Raw genomic sequence first — 20,422 nt, 5'->3', positions numbered from 1 at the left:
GTATGTTTTTGTTGTTTATGTTTTTACGTCACATAATATTATAAAGTGTATGTTTGCGCCCAAAACGGTTTTGTTGATCTTGGCCGATATGATGCAATCGATTTTGTGTTTGTGTGACATCACATTAAACTGTACTTTATTCAAATTCCACTGTAAATTCTTTTATCGATTTATAATGTGTCGACTTCGCTTTCGTTCTCGTCAGACTATGAAATAATGGACTGGAATTTGTTGTTTTCAGTTTCAGCTAATTTTTTTTTATATATATGGTAGATGTTTTGACAACATATTTTTCTATCGTTTGATAGAATCCATGTGAATTTCATAGTTTGCAACACCTTTTAGTCGTATAAACGGCCGTAGAAATGGCGCTGAAAAAACTTGCTTGATTGAATGCATTAAGAAAGTTCTTTGTGCTCAAAGAGAATGGGCTCCGAATGTTTTGGATTTAACTTTAATCAAACATGAAAACTTGGATTACAAAAACTGTTATAAATACATTGCAGCCAATTCAACATGTGTCTAGAATGTTATAAATGTGATATCATCACTCGGGGGGCCAAACACTCAACATTTTTCGAACAATGGATCGAGCATATTTAGGTCTTTGTGGGCATTTGTAATCGGTAACATATGCAACGAAGAGCAAAAATCTACTTAAAACTTGTCCATTCCAATCTAACTACTTATTCATATGAAAGTTTTACCTTAATTTGCCTTGGCTCTGTCGTTTCGTCTCTTTGTTCCTTTTGGCTCTGTCAGAAAGTATTATTTAATAAACACATTGTTAAAATCTGTTGTCGAAAATGTCTCCTTTTTTTTGTTGTTGTTTCAGCTCGGGCGCAACATATGCATATTTATATTCTTTAGCTCTTAATTTCATGCTTTCTGAGATATGCATGCAGAAGTCCTTTTATTTAACATGCACTCAAAGTGGTGAATTGTCAAGTTACAAATTCAATAAAGATAAACAGAAATGGCCTGGGTATGATGAAGTAGACAAAGAGGGAAGGCAAGTACAAATGAAGCTGAGAGACCAAATGAAATCAGCATGTTGAAAAAGGAACAATTCCAGTACGTGTTGATAAAGTAAATCGAATTGTGGTCCGGCAGTCAATTACCAGTGTGTGCTAAAAGTCTACTAATTTTCAACAACTTTCTTGATTTTGAATCCACTCTATTTGCTTATCTCAATCCAGAGGTTTTAGTTGTACAAATTGAACGATTGAAAAATTTATTACTGAACCGCTTTCGGTTTAAATAGATTTGTGATTAAAATAGTTTTTTTGTTGTTGCTTTTTTCTTCGGTCAGAGCAAGTTGTTTTGAGCTGAAGGAAAAGAGATTTACTTTAAATGAGAATTTCATTTTTCGAAACCCCAGCAGCAAAATTCTACATTCTATTTAGCGAATTTTCCATCAAGTCACATGTTTAATTCCCACTTGAGTCACGTTTTAATGCAAGTTCATGGTGATGCATTCAAAATGCAACCAACTAGGTATGCGGTATGAACTTTTTTTAAAATAATCGGTTCCAACGGATGAACGTTCTTAATTCGGCTGCATCGTACACACAAATCTGTTCCGCTTTTATTTTTGAATGAATATTTTATGAAGCGGTGGCCCAACTAATAACCATGTTCTCTTCACCGGAACTATGATCTTTAATTTATCTCTCTATCCTTTATCAATATCGCTGCCATTTCTGCTGACGATTTAAAATACTTACCATTAATTATTCATTGCAAACTCATTCTAAATGTAAAATAGAAGAAAAAAACACATATTTTCATTTTGAAAATTGTATATTTTTACACATAACTGTGAAACACCGAAGAATTATGACTAAAATTCTATCGACTTGTTGATGTCATTGTGAATTCTTAATTACGTTTGATTTTAAACATCTTTTTATATATCAATCACTTAGTGTCTTTCTCCATTCGTTTGGTTTCCTAGGCTAGTATGTAAATGGTTTTTCTTTCTTAACAATTAAATGTTGGAACATAGAAATGATACAATATTTATGCATATAAACATTAAGTTTGTCGGTGTTGAAATCGACTATTACATTAATTCTGACTAATTCTCCTTTCTTTCTGACTTCGTTCTTTTTTCACTCATAAATTCATTTTTTTTGATAAAGTTTATTTACAATTTCAACGTTGTGATAGATAGGACTTTGATTTTTTTCAAAGAAGATGAATTTTAAAACGAAAGAAAAAGATTTGGAATTATAATACTTTGTTACATTGATTCTACAGCGCGGGAGGTATGCCGGAATATTTGCCGATAATAATTTTGGGAAAAAATTTGGGAAATCTTTTTGGAAACATTCCCGAACTTTCGGAAAAACGTTCGTTTAGTAAAAATAATTTTCGGTAAATACTCTGGTAACCGCGCGGGAGTGATTTGTTCCAGTATTGTACTAAATTAGTTACCCTTTGATGACTGCATTTTGAATAAATCACAAAAATATGAGCAATTTTAAATGCAATTGGGCGAATCAACGAATTTTAAATCGGTTGATGTTGCAATAAAAAATGCGTTTGAATTGGTCTTCATTCGAATCACAACAGTTGATAGAAAAAACAGTGCTCATATAAAATTGATACAATTATAATTCGTGTTTAATGAAGTGATGCTTTCCATTACGAAATGACATAAAATATACTTAATTCGAAATAATTCGTTATTATGATTTTTTTGTGAAAATTATTCATCAATCACTCAACCGAAGCGCACTGTGAAATTGATTTTTATCATAACTGGTATATGAAGTACTATCGGTCATGGGTTGATTGGGGACTCCGATTGAGGGATTGATTTGTATTCCCCAAAGTGTCGATTGTTTATATCGTCCGAAAAATGGGAAACGTTTTTATTCAATTCATGTTATTTGACCGAAAACTAATTGATAGAATGGCTCAAATCAATTTCATGTTTTCATTTGGCAAATTGAAATTTGATTGAATTCAATTAGCTTCATATGCAGAAAATCATATTACACAAACAAAATAACCGATCCGAATTTCATGGATTGATTTCAATTTGCCATTTCTCATATACACACCAAATGTCAGATTCAGCATTGAATTCAATCTCTGATTAATTTCGAAAAATAACAAAGAATAAATGAAACCATTCTCGGTAGATTTGTTTAAATTTAATCAATATCATTGTTTGAAAGTTTTTTTCATTGAATATATTGAAGGAATTTTGATAGGATAGCTTAAAAACGTAAGGTAAATGCACAGTGGAGATGTATGAAAATTGTGTTAACTTTACTATAATATATATAGAATATAACATTCGAAAAGAAAAACAATATTTGTCCTGCTATGAAATCTCTGAAATGGTCTCTCCTTGCATTCACTTAACGAAGTATACGATAGCTTAATTTATACATTCAATTTGATTGAAAAAAAAAAATTATCGGCTGCTATCTGTTCAGCACTGGAATAGTAAATTCAATTAGAATAATCCTATCTAAATGTTAATAAAATCAATTCATATTTCCACACAGAGAGTCTATATAGAAAAATGAATGTGTGTGTATGTGTGTTTTTAATAGAAAATATTCTCTATCCATGGATGGAGAAAATCTGTACAATTTTAGTGCATGTAGGGTAGGTGTATAGGGTGTGTTTGTTTTTACAAATCTTCAGGGTCTTCTTCGAGGATGACTTCGTGTACACTGCGATTTGGAGCTGGTGCTGTTGGAGGTGGTGGTGCTGGTGGAATGTCAGCCATTCGATTCAACAGATAATCCAAATCGTGTGAAATTCGATCAAGCATACCGTCAATACTTTTGTCCGGATCGTCTGTTGGTGTAACGGTTATCGTTGGCGGCTGTGATGTTGTCACTTTTGTTGTTGTCGATGCTGGTTGTGTGGTGTCGACCGCATGTACATTCACCGATTCCAATATCTTTTGAGGTGATTTCTCCTGTTTCTTATCGAATTGCATTTGATTTTGATTGACATACGAATGCATACCAGCACCACCATCAGTAACCGCCGTTACATTTGACGTGGATGGAACATGGGCTGATAAATTGCTTGCGCCTATATCAGGATTAACCATTTGATCGTTCACATTATAATTACTACGAATGCCTATTATGCTATCTGCAATGAAATGAAAACAGCAACAAAAAAAAACAATGCTTAGCAATATAAAAAATGGCAAAGACCATTCAGTTGAAACACCATTTTATATCAGGGACTGTTTCTCCTCGTCATTCCTTCAAACTCACAGAAACAGTTCCCGGTAAATATCAATAAAATGGGGTATTTTGTGTGAATGTAAAAAAAATTGGCCTGCGCTCAATTATACCATGTAATAACAAAGCTATAGCACATAAACATGCGAAACACTAAATTTTGATGAGATGTAAATGAGTTGTATGTAATATATTATCGTTTTGTATATATTTTTATACGGTTCGGATATGATGGTGTGATTTCAGTGGTACTAACCTTGTCTTACTCCTTGTAAAATGTCTAAACTGCCAACACCAACAAAATCGTTGGTATCGCTTAAATAGCATTTTCCTTGTGATGGTTTACAACTGCTACCATATAAACTTAAATCCGTTGGCACGATTTCCATTTCATAGCCGCCGTTGGCATCCAACAGTGATGGATATTGTGATGGTTGTGTCGATAGTGTTGGTTGTTGCGTTGGTTGTTGCTGTTGCTGATTTGGATGTTGTTTGAATTCGATAAAATTTACATCTAAATTGGCCGACGGATCGTTTAATTCTAAAAATGTTGTTTCACATAAACCACCAGTTGTTATATACGGATCAGTAATATTTGTCGTTGTTTGTAAACGATCCAATGGATAACGTCGCGTTGTTATTGCTAACGGTAATTTCTTTGTTGATGATTGTGTTGATGGTGGCACAGAACAATCATTCTCTTTTTCTATTTCATGATTTGTATAAACTGTGTGCGCCGATTGTCAATTGACAGCGATAACAAAACGACAATAAAAAAGAAATACGAAATAAAAGGGATATACATGTAGTACATATGTTTTATCATGTCATTTTCATGAGTTACTTTTTAAGCAACTTTTATTTATTAAATCATTTGAAACAATGTAATCAAATCGTGTATGTTACTTACAGTTCAAAGGACTATTGATGGAACCCGAACAATAGTCTTCGATAATTTGTTTGCTGTTGCTTTTGTTCATCACATCCGATTTCAGTTTTGTTTCAGCTTTTATAACAAAGCAAAACAGTAAAGTGAAACCCTGTACGATAAATAGAGGATAAGAAAAACGCTTATTTTAGAGACAAAAAAGAAAGAAGAAATCTGAATTAAACGAAGTCATTGCTTTGGGGAGCACACTGGCAAAATGTCTCGATCTAATTTTGTTTCATTGCATGTAAATAGTTTTGAAATGCAAATGTTAAGACATGTGGAAGCACACTGCTGCCTCAGAGGAGAAGCTTGGAACGGGCACCTGTTGTAGAAACGATGACGTGACATTCACATGTCTGAAGAGTCTGAAGACGGTTTTTTTTCTTTCATATATATATATTTTTTAATATCAAATCCTTTGTTGAACAATTGCACATTTGCAAGCATTTTTTGTCTCCTTTTCTCTCTTTTTAGCTTGGAATTTTTCTCTTCTCCTTCTCTTTTTTCTTATATTGAACATATTCTCATGGGATTTTGCGACATTTCCGAGAACATTCAAGTTAACAGCAAAACTAGAAAAAAAAATACCGGCTTTTGTCTGTTCGATTCTAGTCTTTACCGTCACTCTTCCAGCTATCGCTATCATTTTCCGATAAATTATTCACAATGAACATATTCTCTGTATTTGCTGCTTCATTCTCACTTTTTTTCTCTGTTTGTGTCTCTTGCTCTTCCTCACTGAGGGATTCTTTACGTCTTTTCTTCCCATTCGAGTGCATCCCAAACGAAGTTTTGTACTATAGTTCATATAAAAGTAGTGTAAGTGTGCGCTCAGCGACATTCACAATGAAACTTGCATTGAATAAAAGTTTAACAAAATGCTGAATAGTTCGTTTTATATGATACCATCCACTTGTACAAGCCGTGTGTTTATTATGCATGCAAAGTACTTGATTCATAATATTATTGCGATGGGGTGGAGATGGGAAGAACAACGATTGTAAAACAAAATATGAAATGTTTAATGTGAACATCACAATAACAGCCGTAGCAGCAGTCGCATTATTTTTGTTCATTTTCAGTTGGATATTTAAGTTAAACAAAACAACATAAAATGCTGTAATGTATATGGTTGGCGATGACATGAAACATTTTTGTAATATTATTCAAGTACAAATATTTGCCCGGGCATATAATAATATGGAAAATGCAATTGAAGCGACATTCTTGCGTCTCGTTGATTTTGCATGAAGTTTTGAATTTTCGAAGATTTTTCCATTCTGTGCGCGCTTCCACACTTCTATTCCGGTAAATTTTATATTATGTTGTGTGCGGAAGGAGGATAGGAGGGAGTTTGACCCCGGAGGTTTTAAAAACTTTTTCGATTTTTTTGGGTTTTTTGAGTCAAATTCCCGCCCTCCCTTATTAAATTGAACTTTTGAAAAATTCCTTCGATGTGATTGGATTTTCGAATGCGAAAAAAGTCATCCATTTTTTGTCAGAAAGTTTGAAAATAATGCACTTCCTCCCCCCCTTCTCAAAATCTGAGCCCGCACATTAGTGATGTTGTGTGTATGTTTGAGTCAATTTTAATGAATCACAACTTCAATAAATTTCAACAACTTACCAAACAAATATTCAGCGCACCGAAAATGTAACTAAACAAAACATCACTTGAATTGGAATACATTAAATACAGAATATCCGTTGATATTTTTAATACTAAAAGACATGTGATTCGATAGACAAGACCAATTCTGAAAATGATATATAAAATAATTGGGTCATTTTTTTTATTATTAAATATTTAAAATAAAAGGTGCGCACCGTTTTGCTAATAGAATCCCGTGTTTGTCATGTTTTTTGGCTAAAAAGTTAAGCTTATGCAATAATGTGTAAAATAATAATGAAAATAATATCACAAATAGAGTTTCGATGATGACAAACAATGCAAAACCGATTGAATCCACAGCCATCCACCAATTGGCCGGCCATTCGCTCATTACAGTGTAAATCAGCAGGGTGGTTACTGCATATAAAATGGGCATAAACCAACTGAGTCCGATGGCACCTCGCATACCGGATGATAAATGAGCGGCCGGACTCTTGCGTGGTCCCAGTTCCGAATCAATAATCATCGTTATGGCAATCAATGTTGATGAACCGAGCAACAGAAATCCGCCCAACGTCGTACTAATAACACCATACCATTGCTGAAAATAAACAATAAAAATGTGCATTTAAAACTTTGTAGCTTAGTTATAGGTACTGGAACGAGGTTTTTATTCGTCGCAACAAAAATGTTCCAGTATCATGATGAACAGCAGACCATAATGTTGACTATCCACTTCAGTTTACTGTAAACTTGTTTATATAATTTAATTAAAACTTTGGCGACGCATTTTTTTTTTCATTTCAAGTACTTAACCGGGGGAGTATACTGATGTCGAAAATGTGTTCACTTCGAAAAAAAAAATAGAGATTTTGGTTTTTGGCAACAGTGATTTTAACAAGTGTGGCAACTTTTCAGTCGCATCATAAAATGGACAGTTTTATATTTAACATTTTTAACATGATTTTATGCATTTTTAAATGACCATCAAATGTTTGGTATGCAATGAAGTGCTTAACAGCCAATTAATTTGAGATTTATTGTGCAGAGGTACAATAATTGGCTTTGTATGGATTTGTAAAATGAAATTTTCACCGTAATGGTATGTCTGTTATTGACACATAAATTTAAATCCATCAAAAGAATACGATACACTCAAGGTTAACCATAATCCAAGCCATAATCGCCGATGAACAAATAGTTTTCTTCAATTATCTACCGTTCTTGAATTATATAATGGTCTTTGTTGGGATATTTTTCAGGAATTGCAGCAAGTTTTCTTTTGACCAATTATCATTTTACATTCATTAAATAGAAAGCATCTCTTGTGTTCGGCTTTTATCTCCGGTGGATTTTTCGAACAAACGACACAACGATTCACAGTTTCATTATAATCACACAGAGCACAATTTCATTGCTGTAAAGTGCACTTATTGTAGTCCAAAGAGAATGGGAGATAGAGAGAGAGAGAGAGAGAGAGAGAGAGAGAGAGAGAGAGAGAGAGTAAGAAAGATAGAGTGAGAGTGCATTTGCATGTTACTTGCACAATAATGAAAATGGTAACTATGACGATAAGAATACTCTTCAACCTCGAAATTAACAAAATGGCTGGAGAACGAGTAAAAAACGATGTAATTACGATGAGAACTAAACTATCTTCGTATATTATTGCTGTATCTTTGCACTGTGTGGCCGTCAACAATCGCAATCACTTCTCGAGACAAGGCTTTTATCACAAAGGCATTGCCACGACAAAAGCGATATAGTTTCGATGAAGAAGCCCTTAAATTCGAGTTTCAATCCCACTACAATTCTGCTGTGTACATTGAAAACAGTACAATTTTGCTCTGCTCTATTTGAATATCAAAAATGCTAACTATAAACAACGTCATATACTTTCTCTCAACTTTTATTTTCGTTTTAAAAAAAAAACGCTTCTTTTCTATCGTTCACCCCTTTTATTCTCTCAGCCCATCGGCACCAATTTTTCGAGTTTATTTTCAGTAAAAAGTTTTCATCGTGTTTATATTGTTTTCGAAGCACTTTTTTTGCTGATGTTTTTGTCTTTTTTTGCTGTTTGTATTCCTTGAAATAATTTCAATGCAGCTGCCGAGACAAACAAAATACCAAACTCCATTGTTTTCATCTTAACAGTTAGCAAGTGATTTTAATAATGGTAATAAAAAACGCAAGGCGAAAAAAATACAGCCAAGCGAATACCGTTAGTAACAACCACTTCAGCTAAATGAAGCGAATTGTAGAACAAAATGGAAAAGTGGTGGCGTTTAAAAGCATCAAGTCAATGAATTTATGGTGAAAATAAAACTTTTTGAATTAAAACGCAATTGTGTCGCACATTCTCCACCGAAAAAAGAGGTTTATTTTTATGTCCGTGGTGATTTTCGTAAGCAGCTTCAATCGTATATTATGTTTGAATGGACTATGCTTTCGGATCGCAAGTGATTATTTTGTAATGTGCGAAAGAATTATTGGTCATTAAGTGTATTTGTTTCCGCGCATGAAATGCTTCAACAAAAGAAACCATGGCATTTGATGATGATGAAAAATTAATGTAAATGTGCTGAAAAGCCGACTTATTGCTTCTGACAAGGTCAAATTATTACGAGACACCTCCCTCCGCTGGAGAATGACACCTATATAAATTAAGAGTGAAGACCTTCTTCACTTTTCGCCGAGACACCATTTGGATTTTACCACCCCTTTGATTGTCAACTTCAGAAGCCAAACAAGAGCTTTTATGCGCTTTAATTTCAAAAACAAAAGAGGTTAATAGCCTTTTAATGAAATGCAAAAGGCAAAAAAGTGCAAAAAACCGGATGCAGACATTCAATCCTGCGACGTATCATTTCCATTCTAATTAAACACCATGGGCTTAGTGACTAGATGATCTATTCTCGATATCCTCTCTATCAAAAAGCCAACAGATGTTTTATGCTTAAAAGTTTTTCTATGCTTGGACCTCTTGAAAGTGATCTAAGAATGGAATTCAGCTTCAAAATTCAAACAAGATCAATTGCTTAGTAATTCAATTTAATTGGATATCAAATCCGCTTATGTGTTTTTCTCATCATTGATATCATCATCGTACATTCGTTTCTCTTTAACCTCAATATAAAATGGTCATTTCTGCATGAAATATTTTCAAAGATTTTCGTTCAATCATACCATTTTTTCTGGGATTCGGACAGTCGGTGAGAACCAGTGCGAATAAAAAAATCAAATGAAAATGTTCAAAGGAAGACTTATGTTCACAATTAATTCCAGTTGTAAAAGAAACATCATTTCTATCCACGTGATTTTATCCCTTTGTTTGTTTGGCCGGCTGTTTTTTGGTTTCTCGCTTTGAATCCAATTCGTTTCTTTGATGATTTGTTGGTTTTTCATCGTCTGTATTTTTTTGTACTGTTTACTTATTCTCCAAAAATTCAAAAAGACAGAGTCAACAAAGTGTATTTTACATAAAGGTTTTGTATTATTCATCTTTAGATCCATTCTGTCTCTATTGTTTTGCGTGAATTTTCCCATTTTTGTTTAATTTCACAGTGAGCATATCTACACCTTCTATTGGGCTTATTTCAAATGTAACTAAATATTGCAACACAGTTAATGTATGTATGTTCGCCTTTGTTTAGTAAAAAGAGTTTATACTCTTAGTACCTGAAAGCTCGCTATTTTTTATGTGGACGTTATAATTCTCTCATGACAGTGACAATTATATTTAATGTAATGCTCACACTAACGGAAGGAACACAGTTTCATGATGAACACGGTCCCAACGTCACTTTCATCAGTGTTGAATTTTATTGAAACATCGTCGCTCTGTGTCTTGTTCTCAGTCGCTTATTCTCACTAGCAGCGTGTTTCTAATGGTAATATCATTTCAAACAGACAAGAATCATTTGCTACAGTTGCACGCACTTGAAACATATCTCAATTTTTTTTTATATTATTGAATTAAATTTCAAAAGTAGCTCTTTCAAAAGTAGAGCACGATTCAACCAAGTTCTGCTATACTCTTGGTCATATTCCAGATGAAATGCCAAATGAAATCTCGGGAAAAATGGGGAAAAAATTCACGAGAAAAAATCTATATATGCAGAATTTCGAAATAATCTGATTTCGAAATAATGTAAAATTTTCCAAGGCGCTTCTCTCTGGTCAACTTTTCATTCAATTCCGTTAGAATTTACAACAAATGTAAGTGTCAACAATTTTTTTCAACTTTCGAATAAAAAAATCAAATTATGCAGTGAAAATGAAAGCAAATTTACACGAAAATAGGGTAAAATTGTCATGGTTTCATTAGATGTGCTATATAAAATATGAACTCATTTTCATTGCGAACAATTAATTTTAAATCCGTTAAAATCGTCGCTGAAAGTGTTATTTACACACTTTTATATCGGTTTTTCAGAATTTTCAATTGAAGCACGCATCAATCCACTCTTTCCCTCTCTCTCATGATGATTGGCGAATGAAGATTTAAATTTCATTTTCAAAAAATAATTACGGTTCATGTTTTTAATACGTTTAAATGTAAATTGTTGAATTTATTCTTATGATAATCGCGTTGCGCCAACTGTACTTGAATAAAAAAGGAACGAGAAATGGAAAATATACGGAATGAAATGATATTGAAATGCCACGTAATCCGGTATGGTAACAAATATTAATGTGATATGAATATATGTGGACGAGTAATGCAACGCAATGTAGATATAGATTATACGTTGCTGTGGGTGAAATATATGATTGTACGCACACTGAAAAATGTTTATATTTACTTTGGTACCATCACTTTGGCGTTGAACATTTCCATGGAATCCGTTTTCCGTATTTCTATTTCCAGATTGAATGATGCACATTCCAGTGCCGCGATTCATATTCATGTGCATGCAAATAAAACCAAACACTAATCAATTACAGTAACAGTAATACAAATGAAATAAATACCAAACAAACTCAAACAGAGATATAATGTAGAATCATTAAAGGCGTATATGCATTTCATATGGGTATCACGAAAAGTTTGCATTTCAACCAAATTAGTCTGTTTTTGAAATCAGGATGGAGTTTTTTTCTTCGTATTTGCATCGTAAATAACCATCCCGATAATTTACAAAATGAGTTTTGAAATTCTTTACAATATAAAAGTCTCATATATATATAATGTGAGGGATTCATTTTGATTTAGACCAGGGACTGTTTCTTCTCGATTTAGGAGGAGGATCCACCTCAGTGCTCTTCCTCCTTTTCTAGGAACAATCCGTGTTTTAGATCAGTATTCACTGCAAGAAGACCCAAATTCAAAATGCAATTGCAATGGGAAAGGCGAACGGAAAATGTGTATTCATCGAATAACGTATAAAATATCCTGTATATTTACGCAAATGGTTTCCAGCGAATTGTTACTAAAGTTAATGGTAAATGTTTGGATAAAATAAAAGCGCTTTCAGTGTAACAATTACATTTAAAGTCTTTTTTTCTGTTCTCTCTTGTCATGAGTACAAACAAAAAAAAGATTTTTTTGTCATATCTCACTCATAGAGAGAATGAGCTCAGACACCGTATTTCAATAAATCGGTTCATCGTTATAATACGCAATTTGTATGCGCATTTATTTTGTACGCGTCTCGGCATTGTTGTTTTTATCTTTTTGGCCTGCTACTAAACCAGCTTTTAATCTTTGTGTATGTGTGATGGGATAATGCACAGCCAACGAAAAAATCACAGAAAACGAATGAAAATCTGCAAACAAAAACAAAATGAGCGAACAAACAACACGGCTTCGATACTTTATGCACGTGTTGAATGAAAGTCGGCACCGTGAACGGAAATCGCATCGCGGTTCCGATCGCATTTTTCTTGTTATTGCCAATTATGTGGAATGTGTTGCCATTTTTGCACGCATACAGATTGATTCTTCTTATGGATTTTCGCTCGCAATTTTTGCGTTTCATGCATAAATGTAAAACCAAATGCAACGCTAATCCGATTCCACTGTAAATTGAATTGGTAAAGCTATGTACATCCATCACCGCAACTACTCATACCAACCAGAATGAATGGTTATTAAAATTTTAGTTTTATTGCGCCCTCTTGAACTACTCGGAAATTCTCGTGATGTACAGCGCGGCATCTGATTTCGATCGATGTTTGTCTTTTGATAGTTGTGCATACGGCGGGAGCATTCATCGTAGATTATTTCTCGTTTATAATCGTTTTGATATTCTGAGATAGAATCGTGAAAGATGATGTAAAAGGCAAATGAGACCTCATTTAAATATAGTTTAACAGAATATTTGCAATCACTAAACTGTTGCTCCAATCAAATCAGTTTCCTGATTTAAATTTCCATCGAAGGAAAAAGGAAAATGCATCATCTAATTATGTTTGTTTTTAATAGATTACGTTTGGAAAAGAATTGATACATACTCAAATTATCAATTTTTTAGAAGCATATAAACTTTTGATGTAGGTCAAGTGTCGATTTATGTACTCGGATATCAAGTTTAATTCCAAAAATACAAACGCAGGTTAAGTACATTTTTAAGAGTTTTAACATTTTACTTTATTATTTCCAATTGGTCATTAGTTCACTTTAAACAATAAAGCTTAAACTTCGATTTCGAGTCAAAAAACATTTTAATAACCAATGTCGAAGGGGAAAAACAACTTTTAATACAAGAATAGTAAAGAATTTTTCAGTGCAGCGAGCTTTTATCGCATCAATTGTTTCCGGTCTATTCATTTTTATTTGATCGGCTTTTATTCAATGGAACAAAATAAAAACATTTTTCATTTCCGCGAAATTATAGAAACATTTTATGGAAAAGGTCAATGGAAAAGAGTAAAAGACTGCAGCGAGTCTGACAGAACATTGTTTTCCATATTCTAGCCTCGAACGTCTCGTTGCATTTTTGGTCCATGTTTACAACAATGTCACTACAACAATTAGTACTTCTATTGTAAGCGTAATGCTGAAATATTTGAAATTATTGCGCTTATACTCAATTACATGTAAATAACAGTGAATTATTTTGCATCAATAAAAGGCATCATAAATCCTCTATAGAGATACGATTTTGTTGATTTTTTTCTTTGACTTCTTAATGGCATTTTTTCTTTTCTTTTTTTAGATCCATGCACATTTCTCATCAATATCAATTCAACATTTTCAAATTAAATTAATTGAAGCAATTTCATCGAAAATTCTTGGATAAATTACTGAAATAAAATGAATCGAAATGTGGTGCAGAAAGCAAAATGAAAAAGAACTATGTCATCAAAGAGTTTATAGGATTTCTTGTAATATTTTTTGGCAATTCAATGATGGTATGACTATCATCTCTTCATATTTGATGAGTCAACTCTTTTTATCTTCGTTCCAATGGCAACTTTTCTGCTGGTTCAGAGTCCACATTTTGCTAAAAGCCTTTCAATTTTCATTCTCTAACATTCATTTTAAAATATTGTACAGATGTGAACTTTTCACTTTTAGACACATAACATTTTCATCTCAAATAATAAACTCCCCCGTAAACTTAAATTTTCTTCCACTTTTTTCGTCTTCTCAATTTTCATTTTAGCTTGCACAAAGCTGCAATAATTTCAACTTCAATTTTCTAAAGAAATGAAATCATATTGTTTTTTTTTTTGCTTCTTCTGTTTCTATATTCTTAACGAGAATGTAAAAGACACAAAGACCACAAAAATGAGAGGAAAAAAAATAAGATGTTTACTTACTTGTGGTAAAATTTTTAAAAATCCCAAAGCGAATATCGCCATCGCAGTTGATGTGGCTGTGCAAAATTGCATTTTCAAAAATGTCACCGAACATTGTCGACTGCATAAAATGGGTAGTAAAATGCCAAACGCAATGCATGATTGAAGAAAACAACACGCGCAGCTGACAACAACGAACACTGGATGCTGTGGAGTGTGAACCGTTGTCGACTAAAGATGTTGTGGAATGGCATATATCAATATCCCAGAATCACAAGAGCAATATGAAAGAAAAGAGAGAAAAAAAAGGAAAAATAAACAATGAGTCGACGTTTGGCATATTGATTTTTGCGCCGGTGACAAAAATCACCTTTCTTGCATTAGGCACATGAAAAATATTTGTTTTCCCTTCAATTTTTAACTTGGATTTTTATGACCTGTTTTCATGTATACAAATACATTGACGAGCAAATTTCACACATCAATTGATCGAAAGAGGCGAACGATTAACTTTGGCAAAAGAGCTGTCTATATTTGAGCATCTACCATTTGAGTTCGATTGTGATTTTGAAATCCTATTTGACATTTGCTACGAAGAGCTTTTGCTGGTTTTGTTGTTGCACGTCATTTTCTTTTGGGCGTTATTTTCTTTTTGAATGGATCGCTCTCTTGGGTGGCCTTTGTTTTTTCTCTCTCCACATTTTTGATTGTAAATTTCAAATACGTGTGAAGAAAAATTGATGTGACGTGACTGGAAATAACAATCGAAAAAAAAAATGTGCCGGTTTCCGTTTGTGTATTCTGGAAATTTCTATTTTTATTCGTTATTTGATTTGGTTTTAAGCGCTACTTCAATCGGCCCACTTACAGCTTGAATGAATTGTAGATTGTAAACAAAAGAGAATCAGCGAAATTTCAACAGAATGGAATCTTATTATCCTTCGGATATTTTTTTTATCACAATGCTTCATTGAGGAGTATGAAAAATAAACGATTTCAATGGCTTCATATAAGTGCGTTCAATTATTATTCGAATCATGACGGCATGAATCGAATATAAATAAATGTCAAATAACCATCAAAATCATAGGTGATCCTTTGCTACTACCTGCAGAAAAAGTCTGCCGTTGAAGTACTTACGTTAAAATTTCGTTTGGCCATTAAAACCACATAAGTTCCGGATAGTGGGCATATGCATCGAGTCACGTTGTTCATTATATGTTCAGTGATGCATAAATCGGTGTTCCAAGTTGCCTTGTAAGTCAAATCATATCTGTTTATTGTTAAAAAGATGAAATATTATGTTTATCAACGATCAAAATTAAATACTGTTGATTTGGCAAAATAATGATGTGGTATTTTAAAATACAAAACGCTGTATTTTAATACAGAAATGCTTACCCACAAACTGGAACCCATTCCGAATCGGGTGGATTTTCATGTTGGAATGTAATCTGTACGTGTGCTTCGGACATTGTTAGATACAGTAATTGTGATGTGGGTACAATGGCTTCGTTTAGCGTACGATTTGCCGAAACTAACCATGAGGCGATTACACGTGACGCAGTCATATAATCAACATCCGGTGTATCACTGTGAAAATTAAATTTCATTTGAGAATATTCGATGAGATTTAATTACGCTTACTCATTTACCCGACCCAACCATCTGCCTACGCAACCACTGATCCAAAGCAGTGGACTTCAAAATTCATAACTTGATATTATACACCGGCTCTTTGCCATGCATAATCATAAATCAAATATTAAAATGTAAGCCAAAACCAAAATACCCAAGCTTATTTACCAAATGTCATCGAGCATTTTCGAATTAAATTTGGATAATTTATACTCTGTTCATTTCGTTGAAAGATGATTTCATCAGTGAAGCATCACTCATCAGATCAAATATGGAATTTCCAATTCATAAATTGGTCCGAAATGTTACATTTTAAGCGAGATGATATTGAACTGAACGACTAGCAGATTCGCTATTCAATTTTACAATTTTCCAAACATAATTTATGTGGAAGTAAAATGGTGAAATGACTTTTTGTAGATTTTTCCTTCGTGTTCGTACATAAATTGAAAGACAAATGCCGACAGCTGAACAAATGTGGGAATATTGACATTTGATGTCATTTCAAGGAAATGGAAATTGCTTGGGAAATTGACTTGAATGAATTTAATAGCGAAAGAAGAAACAAAATTGATTTTCTTCTTTATTCTGATGAGAGAAAGATGATGGGTGTGACAGTTTTTGTTTCGACGTCAAATTTCGTTGCTTTTTTGGATTATTTCGGTCTTCTTCTGCTATCTTGACCGTTTAACTTCATTCCAAACTGAGTTGGTTTTTTCCTCCAAATGTTAATATTTAATGATGAATCATCATAAAGACAAATTTGAGATTTTAACATATATATCTGATGGTTTTTGTGCGTGTACAAAAATCGATAATAACTTCAATTAAGTTGGGTCGAGAACAACTCATGTTTGAAATATGATAAATAAGATGGAAAAAAGCTTAAACATTGTCCGAGTTGAGTATTATAGCGATGGATTGTCTAGACACTGGCGTATACTTTTTTTAGGCGGCTGGTCCAACTTTTCTGTTTGGTTGTTGTTATTTTCATTGTTTTCAGAACGGATAAAGTACTTACGTATTACGCTCGAAATACATTCGGGGCAGAAAATTCGTAAGGTTTTTATACGAGATGACGGATAATACCATTGAGCCGTTGGTAACAATTTCCTGTAGTTGTGGCATTAGCGCCATCTCCATGTACAGTTGATCCGAAAACATATGGTCACTGTAAAAACAAAACGAAAGGAAAAATTAGTACTTGAATCATAAACGAAATAAAATTAAAGACAGATTTTAAGACAATACCGTATTGTCAATACGATTCATGATAATCAATAATGTACGATAATGTCTTCACTCTCTGAGATGAATACTAAACCGTTCTCTCATTTAAATTGAATGTTGCATCAGAGTTTTAGAGATTGTGTGAATATCAATAATGGGAACAAATATTTATGTGATTGAACATCAATGAGTCGATAATGTGTTCAAGAGACAATAAATTGATTGTATTTCAATTTCAGACTGAAATATGTTAGATATTCGACATAACTGGACAAAAATCCATTGACTGATTTTATCCCAAAATTGCAGCATCTAAAATCCCGCATTATTTGCTTGAGTCATGCATATTTTTGGTCAGTGAATTTGTCATTTTAATGAAATTGCTGAACTCACATCCAGACTGATTTGACGTGAAAACGAAAATATTTCTCTTACATTGATGCAGACTTTTTGAAAAAAAGAAATCATCGGCTTCTTTGAATGCATCAGACCGATGCGATCAATAATGTGAATTTTCCTACAGAATTACTATCGTTGGAGTTGTGCTACACCCATCTGAAATTCATTGATGAATGGTTCGACAAAATAATGTTGAATAGTGTACGGGTTGTGTGCAGTAGCCGTGAATGATTTTAAAATTCCAAAAGAGTGAAAAATGTAATAAATGCTTCTGCGTGGTGTTTCCGGTGAGAAAATGAATTCAAGCATTTCATTTATTTGAATATTTCATGAGTTTTTTCGACTTTTTTTTTTACTTGCAGCTCGTCTGGACGAAGAATGTTTTTCACTGTCATCAATATTTATGGTGAATCACCATTGGTGATCGAATAGGAATTTTCATTTTTTTGTGCATAATGAAGTTTTTAATATGATAAAGTAAGGAAAAAGTAGTCATAAAGGTGATTACGTAAATTTCTCAGCGATGCTAAAAAAACTCCAATTGTTATATGAAATATTTTAACTAGAATTTTAATAAAATAACGCTATTTGCAGCACACTCACAAGCAGCTATGACAAACGCATTTTATCACACGTTCCCTGTACTGCTGATGCTTTAATGCAATAAACGAGTGCAAGAGGAAAAAAATTGTCAAGCATTTCAAAGGTTCACGGATAAGAACGAAAAAAGTTCCGTAAAATTCTTGACAAACCATTTTCTCTTTCAAACAAAGATTTTTCACGACAATGAAAAAGAGAAGAAAAATGGAGTGTCATTCAGTTGCGAAAAAGTGCATAAAATCCATATGCAAAGCATGCTTCGTATGACAGCCAATACGATGTTGAGTTAACGAATACAAATTTACACATAGAGAACGTATATTATTCTTTTTTCCCGAACCGAAAGCGAAACAAAAAATGTGAGAAAAGCACGACAAAAAAACAAAAACAAATGTTTTTTGTGTTCTGTGTTGCCTTTCGTGTATGAAATCTGGATGGCACTTTTTTTCGGTCGGAGGGAAACACATTACTCTGAGCAAATTAATTAAACTTCGCGTTCAGTCACGCTCGCATGACGACTACACAAACAGATTAGGGCATGTAAATGATCTTTGAAATCGTTGTTGTACACAATGCTGCACTTTCATTGAGTTAAACCGAGTGTGTTTGTCTACTTCGGGTGGAAATTTGATTATTACAAAAACGATACACACAACGGTTTTTTTAACACAAAACAAGATCCGCTTTGGGCAACCAAAAACACTCGCGATTGAGCAAATGATTGGATGTGTTCAAAATGCAGCGATTTTACAGTTAGGTACCAAATACTAAAACATGGGGATCGGATAACTAGCAGCGACAAAAAGGGTTCTGTTTGTCCGTCCAGACGATTTGGGACAGAGCTAGGGACGGACGGTAATGAATTTTGAAATTCACACAAATTCATTGACCGTTCCTCTGAGGGAAAGAAGGGGAAAATCAGGACATCGGGAGCACTGTGATAGTCCTCTTCCTCCACCCTAATCGAAGAAGAACCTTTTTTTATAAAGAGCTATTTCTATCTAAATATATTTTTTTGGTTAAAAACATTTTCCTTCCCAATTGAGTACTCTTCAGCGCTCTTCTCCTCATTTTCCTCCTCCTCAATGGAGGTCTCTGCACAAATTTGTACCAATCAACGAACGGAAATTTGACATTCAAACAAAAGTTGGAGGACGTAGACGGACATTTCCCCTGGACAAAAATAGGTACATATCTGTGTGTCCCGGATTGTAATGAAGAGAAAAAAAGAGTTCAAAGCAAAACTTACCCATAAAACTGTGAACTAAATGGTAACGATTTGATACGTTCTTTGTGTGTCCAAAACGAACCGGTTTGATGGTAGTGTAAAGATGTTGAAGGTGCTGGCACCGGTGCTGATGTAATCAGTTCACGTTTCAATGTTGCCAATTTTACGAGCTTCTGCAAATCTTCCACTTGCTACAAAACAAAAATATTCAAAATGTATGAAAACAAAACAAACTAAAGCGCTTTAAATCGATTCACATTGGCTTCCAGCAAAATGTACAACAGCTACAAAAAAAAAAACAAATCGATGCTCAATAAGGCTTTTATTTAATCCTCTAGCTTAAATTGTTGATGCATTTTTCGTAGTCATTGCCCATATAAAATTGGCGCTTTTTCGGATTGAATAATTTTTAAAACTAGTTACCATCTCTATTATTTGGGTAAAAAAATACACTTTTCTTTTTTTGTATGTTTTTTACAACTGAAATCATGTATAGCATGTATGTTTTATCATTATTTGACACAAATGTGTATTCGTCGATATAAGTGGTACTATGTTGCCAACTCTCAAAGTTCTTCTCGGATTTTTGTTGTTGTTTATCTGATTTTTGTCGCAAATTCTGTATTTCGGTATAGTAAAAGATTACGATGACAATATGTCAACATGCGAAGCAATAGGCTGATGACTTAAGGAAAGGGAAGAAGGTTGCTTATCGAAATTCCGCGAATGTTGTACGCACGACTAGATTAAACAAAATATAAACCATCATGATGTGTTTTGATTCTGTGACAATATTTCGTCAACCATGTGCGTCG

General features: G+C 33.5%; 1 protein-coding gene across 1 annotated transcript in view; it reads right to left on the bottom strand.

Annotated features, from left to right (window-relative positions):
- Nucleotides 1-1,859: 1,859 nt before the first annotated feature.
- Nucleotides 1,860-20,422, bottom strand: part of LOC116336887 — a 177,118-nt gene continuing 158,555 nt past the window's right edge. The window contains exons 16-25 of the mRNA XM_031761079.1: nucleotides 19,629-19,798; nucleotides 17,172-17,321; nucleotides 15,914-16,105; nucleotides 15,653-15,785; nucleotides 14,534-14,743; nucleotides 6,982-7,367; nucleotides 6,782-6,911; nucleotides 5,134-5,263; nucleotides 4,480-4,950; nucleotides 1,860-4,128 (exon numbers count right to left, since the gene is read on the bottom strand). Of these exons, the coding sequence (XP_031616939.1) occupies nucleotides 3,653-4,128; nucleotides 4,480-4,950; nucleotides 5,134-5,263; nucleotides 6,782-6,911; nucleotides 6,982-7,367; nucleotides 14,534-14,743; nucleotides 15,653-15,785; nucleotides 15,914-16,105; nucleotides 17,172-17,321; nucleotides 19,629-19,798 (2,448 nt within the window). The 3' untranslated portion in view covers nucleotides 1,860-3,652. The remainder of the gene's footprint in view (nucleotides 4,129-4,479; nucleotides 4,951-5,133; nucleotides 5,264-6,781; nucleotides 6,912-6,981; nucleotides 7,368-14,533; nucleotides 14,744-15,652; nucleotides 15,786-15,913; nucleotides 16,106-17,171; nucleotides 17,322-19,628; nucleotides 19,799-20,422) is intronic.

The sequence above is a fragment of the Contarinia nasturtii genome, unplaced genomic scaffold (genome assembly GCF_009176525.2).
Source record: "Contarinia nasturtii isolate CC-2019 unplaced genomic scaffold, AAFC_CNas_1.1 Cnas_scaffold_220, whole genome shotgun sequence".
Taxonomy (NCBI): Eukaryota; Metazoa; Arthropoda; class Insecta; order Diptera; family Cecidomyiidae; genus Contarinia; species Contarinia nasturtii.
The sequence above is the reverse complement of the archived record's forward strand: the minus strand, read 5'-3'. Positions and strand labels throughout refer to the sequence as shown.